The sequence below is a fragment of the Prinia subflava genome, chromosome 1 (genome assembly GCF_021018805.1).
Source record: "Prinia subflava isolate CZ2003 ecotype Zambia chromosome 1, Cam_Psub_1.2, whole genome shotgun sequence".
NCBI lineage: Eukaryota > Metazoa > Chordata > Aves > Passeriformes > Cisticolidae > Prinia > Prinia subflava.
Genome location: NC_086247.1, coordinates 46917757 through 46929301, shown reverse-complemented (window position 1 = coordinate 46929301; position 11545 = coordinate 46917757). Strand labels below are relative to the sequence as shown.

Here is an 11545-nt window from a genome sequence, read left to right as displayed (position 1 = left end):
TTCAATAATATTTAGTGTCAGATCTGTGCACTATGTGATTGCCTGAAAGATAGGCCAGGCTTGGACACATGATCACATTCCTGTTGAATTAGCAGAGCAAGCAATGCTAAGTTCATACTGGATTTATGATTTTGGCTGGCTGTGTGAAAATAGACAATAGCTTCTCCGTTGTAAAGCTTTGCAAGTGCAAAGTTATTCCATCAAACTGTCTGGAACAAATTTGATCTGACAGTGTGATTTTTATACTAGATCAGTTCTTTGTGTCCTGTTACTGTGACATTATATGGACTTTCTCTGCCACAGAACAAATATCAAACTCTATTTTTTCAATTAGGGAGCAAGTGCCATATTCACTTCTTGAGAATGAGGTTTACATAGGTCTAGAAGCTGATACAGAGATGTCTTAAGCAGCTCTTAACAAACAAAGCAGTTGAATGTCCAGTGCTGAAAGGAGTGAGGAGATGTGTTGGAGAAAGTAATGGAGCTTCATTACACCCCATTACATGTGCCAAACTTTCTTACCATGTGTTGAGTGTTGCAATTCATCCAGAAGGCTTTCATGGATGGGTAAGTGAGAGTCACTGGCTACATTTTTTCTCTCCTTTTATGTGATTTTATTCCTCTTTGTTTATAAATATAAAAATGTATGAAATATGGGAAGAGAAATTTGATGCACAGAACAATGAAGAGCCATAGTCAATTTAAACAGTTTTTAATCTAATTTGAAATTTTCCGTAGAAGTGTTGCCATAACAGAGTACTCCTTTGCAAACACAATTCAAATGCATGGAAGCAGTCCTAATCATAGCACAAAAGCTGATGGCTTTGGAGAGCTAGAATGTCTTTCTGTCCAGAGGTCTGGAACTGAAGACTTCTCTCACCAGTTTTCACACTGATGGCCAATTATCTTTCACCATTCGTTCTTGCTATGCTTCCTTTCCTCACATGGATAGTGTTATGGATTGAGAGCCTAATTGCTGAGAGAAATGCAGCTTCAGGAGGAGGACATTGATTCAGCACAGCTCTTTTTACTATCATGAGCTGTGGTGCTGGCATAGGTTTTGTGGGGTTTGTTTTTCTGAGATGCTTAAAAAACACACACACAGACTTAAACTGTTTATAGAATAGCTGGTGTACTGAACAGCTGTTAAACAAGGAAACTGAAGATAGGCCCAAGATAGAAATGTATTTGAGTTGTCTTTTCTATCCCTTTATTTTTAGTATAAAATATCAGTTTGCATTTTTTGCTTAAAGAATGTGTTGTTCTTTTTGAAAAAATAACCTACAAAATTATTGACTAGATAAACTGAGTCTACATTTTGCAGTTCTGGAAAACTAGTTAGTTGGGGAACTTGCCAGGCAGCAGAATCTGTGGCGAACTTGAAACAACATAGCATGGTGAACCTACTAGAGATCAGTGATTTTAAAATCTGTTTTACACACACAGTGTTCGAACTATTTTCTCATATGGGTCCTGTGTATTATATGAATTGTTGTATTTTTCTAATTGTTGAAAATTTTGCTTAGTGTTCCCAGGGTAAGTCAAGCACTGGGTTGCCGCGCCCACAGCTTTAAAGCTGTCTTGATCAGGGTGTCATCATAAATATTCTCTCTTGTAAATCATGAATCAGACATTTTTCAGGGTTATGGTAAGATACTTATTCAGCATATGTTCTTATGCCCCAACTGAAATGGATGTTTCTTGCCAAACCATTTTCTAACCCAGGTCTCTCTAACCAGTCACTCATCCATCTCATTCAAATCATGTCCTTGAATTTTCTCCCGTCTTTGCAGATGTTCAGTAGGCCTTCTAAATAGATATATGACTTTGTGGGTTTCAACTCAAACCACACCATTTATTTTCTAATTTGACTCTCTCAGATTAAAAAAACCCCAAACAACTCAGCGAATAAAAAATACATATTGGAAGAAATTGTATTATCTTTTTTTGTTTATTTCTGGAACAAATATTGAACCCTAATGATTCTCCTAATGTCCGTGTCCTTATTTTCCAAAAGAAATACCACATAGATTTCCCCCTGAGTGCCACACAGGACTATGATTACAACTTCAACATTTGATTTATTCCCTAATTTTAAAAGCAAATTACTACATTCCCCTTGTCCACTAATCCAGTAATTTTATCAAAGAAGACAAACAAGTTGCTCAGGCACGATTTACTCTTGGTAAATACCTGGTGACTGTTTCCAGTCACCTTCTCCTCTCCCAGGTCCTCAGAAATACCTTCCAAGAGGACTCACTGCATTGTTTTCCCAAAGACTAAACACAATGTGACCTTTCATCCTTGTGGCAGTGTCTGAAGGTTGTTGCAACATTTGCCTTTCTTCAGTTGTTGGGAATCTGCTTTTAGCTCCACAACCATTCTAAGAGGATAGAAAGTGGCCTTGCAAAGTGGTAGCTGTTTCTCTTGATAGCCCAGTGCGTTCCATGGACTTCTATGTGTCAAGTCCCCTCAAGTAATCCTGCTTTATTCTCACCTGTCACTCTCATGCTTGTGACAGTTCTCATCCTTGAACTCATTCACTAAGCATGGAGGAAAGGGGGACATAATTAGTGAGAAATGAAGCTAAGGGCGCAGTGGGTACCTCAGCCTCATCTGCAGCTGCTGTCACTGGATCATTGGTCCCATCCAGCAAAGTACCTATACTTTTATTATTCACCATTTTGCTGTTAATGGGGTGAAGTTCTTCATGTTGTCCTTGATATCCTTTACAAACATTAACTATAGGTGAGCTTTTGTTTTCCTAACATCGTTCTTATGTGGCCAGGCAATGCTTCTAAATATCTCCTTTCTATTCTGTCCCTCCTTCAAACTCCTTCATGCTGCCTTTTTGCATTGTAATCTCCATGGTTAGCCACTGTCATGATACATCAGCTTGTTTTCTTGAGAACTGGGATGGACTATTCTTTTGCATGGAGGTTGCTGTCCTTAGAGGCCTGCAGCTTCCTTGAGCTCCTTGTCTTTTGGGTCTGCCTCCCATGGGATTCCCACTACTACTTTCCTAAACGGGAATCTGCTCGCTTGAAGCCACTGCTGCTCTCCTTGCTCATCCCCTTTAGGATCTTGAGTTCCATCACCTCATCATCTGAGTCTGGCACTGATAACACATCCCTACACAGCCCCTTTTTACCACTGAGCAGGTGATTCAGCTGTGCATCACTCCCATTAGCCCATGCAGACCTTGTATCTTAAAGTTCCCCCAGACAGCCCGAGGAACCTTGTTCACTGCTAGGACCTGATGTGTTACACTTCCAGCAGATGCCATGAACCCGAAAGTCCTACATAAGAAGGTCCTGTGGTCCAGAAGCTTTCTTGAATTGCTGAAAGAAGATTTCTTCACCTCCTTCACCTCCTTCACCTCCTTCACTCCTTCATCTCCTTCACCTCCTTCACCCTGAGCTCTCCAGCGTGCTCTCACCACAATGTCACCCATATCAAGTGTGGCTTGGTGACTGCACAGGAAGTTCTAGTACCACCTCCTTGCTTCCCAGGCTGCAGCTGTGCACTCACGTCTGAGGCAGCTGTGTGTCATTGCCACATTTTGTCATTCCTGAGGTCTCCCCTGTTTCTGTCACCCTACACCTTTTGCTTTAGTGACTCTTTGCAACGTAATTCCCTTTGTTCCTCAGTATGGTAGCAGAGCACTGCATCTTTCCTCCCCACTTCTTGCCCACCCTCTCTTTCCCTGTTTCTTGCCCTACATCTTCCCAAGCACCTGGCATTATGGCTGCAGTTTGAAATGCTGGTCACTCAATGTTCTATGGTGCTACAGTCAGTGAGTGTCAGCCACAGCCATGGCCTGCCAAATTCTGTGCACTCCTACCAAAATAAATGGAGTTGTGATGAGGAAGGGATATCTTTTCTCACACCTGAAAAGGGCTAAAGTCTTGGTACTTAATGGAGTAAAAGCTTATCTGGGATTACTTGGGAGGTGCAGGATTAGATTGACCGCACTGTAGAGACCTCCAAAGTCCAAGTATTTGGTTTGTTCTGCCCAGAGCTTCTGGTTAGGGTGAGCTGAAGAGCTATTGGTGATGCTTCTGCTGCAAGTAAGTGTATTACAAATGCTCTGTAACCAGCAACACTAAGAAATATCTCTCTGTTATTAATGGTAAAATTTAAAAGTAGTATAGAGCAAGTGCAAAAGTATCTACGTTTTACTGTAAGGGAAATAGAATTGTAATAATTTTAATCCTGATCACCACTGTGGAGGTGAAAATGAGATATGATTTTAGCTTCAGCACAATTTGATGCATAAAACCACTTACACATTGCTAGTATGCAAACTGCCTGACTGTGAGAAGACTTATCTTCAGACAAGCATTTTTGAGGTTAGTAGATAAGGATCCATGTCAGGAAAGACATAGCTTATGAGCTGTCTTTTCTAAGCCAAATAGGTGCATTCAGATCAAGAAATGTCAGAGAGTCCGGGTCCTGAAGTCTTGTGTTCCATTGTTTTGATATTGTCAATCTTTTCTTTTTATGTTTTGATATTCAGCCCAGCCTGTTAGTAGACTTTTCTCAGCCTTTTGGATAACTTTGCCAGGTACAACTTTCTTCCCAGACTGACCTGACCTGGATCCCCGCCATGCACAACAGCACGGCCAAAACTCTGCATGTGGCTGCAATGTGTAACGAGACTTGGCCTCCGGAGTGGCCAAGCTCTGAGTTCTCCCTGGGTGTGCTGGTGCTGCTGGCTTTCCTCATGGTGCTGCTGTGTCTGGTGACCATCCTTGGAAACACCCTGGTGATCCTTGCTTTTGTGCTGGACAGAAACCTCAGGCACCGGAGTAACTATTTCTTTCTGAATCTTGCTGTTTCTGACTTTGCAGTGGGTAAGTCACCGGCTGTGGAGCCATGTGCTGATTGTTGTAGGACTCTTGGGAGAGGCACTGGTGTTTATTTTCTGTGTGTTTTCTTCTGAGAGAACTTTTTCCCAGCTGTGTCTGTGGTAAGGATGGGGAATGGTGGAAGTTGCATCAAGTATTTTAATAGCCCTAAGTGTCTCAAAATATGTTATAATGAGAAATGCATCCTTTTTCATATGAATACTTTTAATGTTGCTTAAAGAGAAAGGAGTGGCTATTTTATGTGAATACTTTTTGAAGAGGTTGTTTGCTACAGTTTATGATTTACCCTTGCCTCTCTTCTGAGAGTGTTTGTCACACACTTTAGAACATTGTGATATTTATGTATGATCCGGGTAAATGAATTACTTCTCTACATGGTAGTAATGGTTTATGAATCTATTACACTACAGCAAGACAGTTTGTCACCAGAGATTTTTAGTGGCTTCAGCTTAACACAGGCTATTGATCAGATGGGTTGCTTGATAGCAGTAACACCCTGCTGCCGTCTCTATTCTATATTCCTTATTGGTCCCCTCTTCCCATAGTGTCACTGCAGAACTCCAGGAGAATTTTTTGCTGGAGCTGCCATGGATCCAGTCCTGGCTGGTGATGCCAAGTGAGGTGATGATGGAGTGAATTCCTTTTGCAGCACTCCTCCAGGGCTGAAGTCACAGAAACAGCCCATGCAGCAGATAAAGCTTGACCATAGTCCCATGGCATATGTACCAGCAAATGTCTTGACTTGAGGCTGTCAAGGAGGTACTTCTGCACACAAAGATTTTTCTCTTCAGGGTGGTCACACAACAGTGACTGAACAGTGGGAAAGGAAATTCACTGAACAGTAGAAGAGGAAATTGTGGCCACAGACCTACTGCACTTCTGACAATACCGTCCCCACAAGTGCTGTTCCCTTGTCAGCTCTGTGAAGTGTATTAGTTTAGCCTTTAAGGTTTTCCTTCATTTATGCCATTTATAATATGTGTTGCCTGTTCTGGGGCTTGCCCCATGGGGCAGAAACCAAACAATGCATATGATGAAACCTTTGCTTTCCTGCTAAGGCAGAGAATTTGCTGGAGCTGCTATTTCATTGCTCAGACCTTCTGCAAAAGTCTGTTTCTCCTCATGTCTCATAGTTTAGTCAAGAGAATTAAATATCTATCTTTTGCATCTGTTCTTTGTGGCTGGTGCCTCGTGCATTCTTAAATCAGCCAAGAGGAAATGATTGCCATCAGTATTAGATTGGCCCATATAGACTGTAAATCTAAGATTTTGTCTCTGATATTGGTCAGGAAATACTTTATTTTCTGAAATTGCTTGGAGGTTTTTTTTTTTTAATTTAATAAAAGTCTGGAATCTTTTCAGGGATGTGACTCATTTCTTTAGCATCCACTAATTAGTAAAAGTAAGAATAGCTTCAAATATCAATGCTTAAAACCTGGAGTTTGCCTCTATATTTATATGTATAGCTAAAAGCAGTCATTACTTTTTGATATGGTGCCAAACATTGGTCTCATTGAAATTCATGAGAACAGTAGCTGTTATCAGCAACCATGAAAAATGAGTATTTAGTACCAAAGTGATGCTGCTTGTATTGAAGGTATATGTTAAAATAAGCCATTAGTATTGAAAGTGCTGAGAGCATTTCCCTGTTGATAACAGTCTGTCAGCACATTACCCAGAGTTTTACTGTCAGTGGACCACATCACCCTGGATATATTTAGTAACTTCTAAGATCTTGATGGACATGTCAAGAAAGGAATAATCTGAAGAGTTTAAAATGGATCTTGAAGCAGCATATAATTTTCTATTTTTCTATGTAGATCAACATTTTCAGGAATGTAGAATCAGCTATTGCACCACTCTTTTGAAAGAATGTTAGTGTTAAAATGAAAAAGTTTCTGGTTTAAAAATAAAACACAAACATGATTTTCTTAATGAAGTACTTCAGTGGAAGGTCTTCTGAATACAATACAAATTTGACAAACTAAAATTGTTCTGGAGTTATTATCAGGTAGAGAAGAAGCATGAAATTAAAACACACCATAAAAATGAGAGTTTTATACTTCTGCTGTATCACTCTATCTCTGGTAGAACACCACCAGACTGCCCAATATATTGTCTTCAGCTTACAAATGCTGACCAGCCTTACAGGAATAACTGCCATTGGCAACATCTGCAGATGTGTTTGAAGGAAAATTCTAATACAAATGAAAGAACTGAGGAAATAGAGGATGAGGTTACCTATCAGAATGCCACCGTGATGCATATGTGCTGCAGCACTAATTTTATACTTTTAGAGAGTCAAAGTTGGTCAGATTTGGATTTTCTTCGTCAGTAAATCATTCTTTGCTGAATTGCTTTCAGCTTATTCTCAACAATCAGCATACATAAATCACACTAAGATCTAAGATGAAGAAAGTCACCATTGGATTTAATGAGAACTTAAGAATTTATTTATAGAAATTGCATATTCACCCTAATAGATTTGTTGATTGTCTTACCCAAACACCAAAACAGTGTGTCTCTCTGTTTCCAGGAGTTTGCAATCCCTATGAACCGCATGGTGTCTTTGTGGTTGCTTTCCATAGGTGTGTTCTGCATGCCCCTCTACATCCCTTACAGCCTGACAGGGAAATGGCACTTGGGAAGAGGCATCTGCAAGCTCTGGCTGGTTATGGACTATCTCCTCTGCACAGCTTCAGTGTTTAACATTGTTCTTATCAGCTATGACCGTTTCCTGTCCGTCACTAAAGCTGTAAGTACTCTGTTTAGAACTTCTCTGATTTTTTTCCTTGGATGATTATATTCACCAACCATCTTTCCTGAGTTGATAAGCCCAAATTTAATGAAGATAATACCCCTCAAAAATATACTGGCATGTGGTGATTATTAGCTATTTTGCAGCCAGATGGGGTGAATATCCTATGCTGGGCATGCTTCAGCTCAGAGCCAGTCAACCAGGACTTTTCTCACAAATTCTGCTGCAAGATGCTGTTGTGTTACTGCCTGAAGAAAAGCAGCCTAGAGGGTAAAGAGGGTAAGGCAGCAGACTGGCAAAAAAAAAGGAGCAGGGAAAGAGGAATTTCAGAGTAAACTGGATTTGGATTTGGACCTAAAATCAGGCATGGAAGGAAAAGACAGTGGAGCTAGGGCAATGAAATTAAGGACTGAGGAGGGTGTCTAGACCTGAGATGTTGTCAAAAATTATTCTGGATAAGACTGGGAGCAAGAACAAACAGGCAGAAAGTGGGACAAAGGGCTGACTGCAATCATTGACTCTAGATATACAGCAATAAACTCCTCTTTGTGTCTGGAGCAGAACTCCAAACTTCAGACATATTCTGTCTCTGCTTTCTGCAGGGAATCCTACACACCTGGTGTGAGCTTTATGTCTTGGGCCATGTTAGGGGTGGAGGCCAACATTTCTCACCAGCCACACTGTTAGCTCAAGTGGCAGGGAATGTCACAGAGAACTTAAATTTCCAGCTCTTTTGTACTTATGACACTGTCAACATAACTCCATGCAATCAAATTTCAGTCTTATTTGTGGTAATTAATTTAACTTACTATAACTGCTTTTTTATTGAAAGATATTTTATTTTATTTTATTTTATTTTATTTTATTTTATTTTATTTTATTTTATTTTATTTTTTTTGTTTTGTTTTGTTTTGTTTTGTTTTGCTTTGTTTTGTTTTGTTTTATATTTTATTTTACTAAAAATCTTGGAAACCAAACACCAACATTTTTGGTGTGTAAGAAACCTTACCTTGGAAAGCCAAAGACTCAGCATTTACAAAGCACAAAATTCAGAGCTCCTATACAAATGCAATTTAGACCTATGGACATTTGAATGATAGTTCTAGTGACATTAACTCAAACATTTGTTATCAATTGAATGTCTAACCTTGCAGGATTACACATTCATCCTGTGAAAGGGATGAAGCAGAACGTGAGCCACATTATATCTATCTGTTCTGCAACGTATAGTGGAAAATATGTACTGGTCCTGGAGTGGATGGAGAAGGAAGAAAATGGGTGATTTTTTTAGTTTCATCAGCTAAGAGCTGTGGTGCAGGTGTGGTATGTCTTCCTTCATCCTCATGAATTGTGTAGTAAGTAATTTTCTTATAGGTTAAATCTATGTGCCACCTTTTCTTTTGAAAGATGCAGCCCATTGTTTGTTACTAAGATGCTGTAAAAAGCAGTACACTTTCAAGTGAGTGGGAGTCATGCTCCCAACAACTACAAAGTGCTAATTCCCCTGGCACTTCAGACCATAGGTGTCTCAAACAAATACCAATTACTAGTAGTGATGGATGATCATGTTTCATCCCCTGGATCTGGGCCCTGGTACAGGGACATTAACTTGTAGAGAAACAACCCTATGTTCTGTCAGCATCAATGAAATAAATGTGTTTGGGGGATCTTCAGCTGATCAGCACAGCCACATCTCTGTATTACCAAGCATCTCTTGAGTTCGTCTCCTGTTGCTTCTCTTAGTTCCAAAAATGGGTCTCTAGAAGTCTGAACCTCTTATGGTTTTTTTCCCTCCCAGGTATCTTACAGAGCCCAGCAGGGAATAACATCCAGCCCTGCCATCAAGATGGTGGCCATCTGGGTCCTGGCATTTCTCCTGTACTGCCCAGCCATCCTGTTTTGGGAGCACGTGGCCGGACGCAGCGTGGTAGCGGCGGATCAGTGCTACGCCGAGTTCTTTGACAACTGGTACTTCCTCCTGTGCGCATCCACGCTGGAGTTCTTTGTGCCGCTGCTCTTGGTGACCTACTTCAACATGCACATCTTCCACAACATCCAGAGGCGGCAGCGGCGCGGCAGCCTGCAGGGCTGCGAGCCTCCAAGGAGCAGCAGCCTGTCCTGGAGGTTTTGTGTCTCGCCGAGGCCAGGGGCATCATCTCCTTCATCAGAGGCAGAGGACAGTGTTTCTTCTTCCATGAGACCACAGAAAGAGTCTTTGGGAACTGACTGCTCCTCTCCATCCAGAGGCAATTCTGTAACCCCAGAAAATGACTATTCTAGTTCCTTCTGTGCAAAGACCAGATCAAAGCTGCAACAGGACAAGAAAATAGCAAAGTCTCTTGTCATACTTGTCAGTGTATTTGCCATTTGCTGGGCCCCATACTCTTTATTAATGATTATTCGTGGGGCCTGCCAGGGAACCTGTGTCCATAACTTCCTATATGAAGCAACCTTTTGGCTTTTGTGGATCAATTCCTCTTTGAACCCATTTCTTTATCCTCTCTGTCATGTTAAATTTCGAATGGCTTTTCTGAAAATACTATGCCACAAAAAATTTGCAACATTGAGATCAGGTTCTTTTTAGCAGGAAAAAGAAAAACAAGGTCCAAGGGGACCAGGATGAGGGATGTAAGTAGCCACTGCCTGAGATTAAATTTAGTCTTTTCCAGGGGATTAAACTATCTGGAAAATCTAAATAAGCCTTCTGTGAAATCTTCTCCTGCAGACCAAGGTTTGTGTATCTTTCCCAGCTATTTTGATTGCCCAGGTAAAGGCTATTGCCTCTGTCTGACTTCGCCTAGTAGTCTATCCACATTATCTTAATTCTGATTGCTGAAAACGTTGTCTTCAATTGCAGTTCTGCTTATATTTGTGTTCAGAGGTGATATTAGGTAAAAATACAATGAAGTTTGTATTACCCATAGGGTCAATAGTATTCTAAAATTGCTATCTTCTCTGTTCTATTTCTTTTGAACAATTTGAATTCAGAATCTGATTTTTGCCTATATGAAACATCCAATGAAGTTTTGACCTTTATTGTCAGGCACATAGCAGGATTGCTTCCTTTCACTAAAGGTTTTTGGCCATCAGAAGCAAATAGGAACTACTTTCAAAAACTTGAATGTATATGTTCTCTACAGAAGGACATCACTCTCTATCTTTGCTCAGATGCAGCAGTAGAGAATTCAGGTGTGTAAAGCATTTATGTGAAAGTCCTACTATTCAGCAAGAAACCAGTTTTCTTCAGATGTAGTTTTGAGAGATCATAGAAAGAGAAGTATTTGTTCTTACTCCTTGGGGGGAAAATCCAATTCTGTTTCTGCTGCAAGCCCTCAGCTGGAGGTTGTGATAAATGGGTATATTCCTTACACACTGTGTAAGGCTGCGTTTGTTTTCCTGCATGAGCCAGGGAGATGACTGGCCTTGATGGCTGCCCGTAGTATGTGTGGTGAGAGCTGAGACAGCTTGGACGTGATCTTCTTTCAATACACACCTTCCATACAGTTAAGGGCTATTTACTTGCATGGCTCTGGAATTACCAGGTACTCACTTTCTTACTAAATAAACAGGTGTAACTTTAAAATGTAAATAACTTCTTTTCATCACATGATCAGTAAGTATAAGGCTAGGAAATAAATGGAAGAATGAAAATGAAAGAAATGTGAGAGGTATTTGGTGTCCATTTTATCTTCTGGTTTTATTTGGCGTATATTCATATAGTATGTTAGTATATTTTACTTAACAGTCTTCTGAGTGTTCTTCTAGGCTGAACTACCATTTAATCACAGTTACATGTTTTGCTATACTGGATGATATATTATACTCTTCTACTTATACAAATTACTCATGTATTCAGCAATGTAAGAAGTATTGTGTCTCAAATATGAGATGAGAACTCTAATATTCAATACAAACT

General features: G+C 40.3%; 1 protein-coding gene across 1 annotated transcript; it reads left to right on the top strand.

Moving 5' to 3' along the window:
- Nucleotides 1-4573: 4573 nt before the first annotated feature.
- LOC134562320 (histamine H3 receptor-like) lies at nt 4574-10654 on the top strand. The gene is made up of 3 exons (XM_063419705.1): nt 4574-4856; nt 7460-7626; nt 9428-10654. The coding sequence occupies exons 1-3, from the start codon at nt 4610-4612 to the stop codon at nt 10211-10213; spliced, it is 1200 nt and encodes a 399-aa protein (XP_063275775.1). The 5' UTR covers nt 4574-4609; the 3' UTR covers nt 10214-10654.
- The last annotated feature ends 891 nt before the right edge of the window (nt 10655-11545 follow it).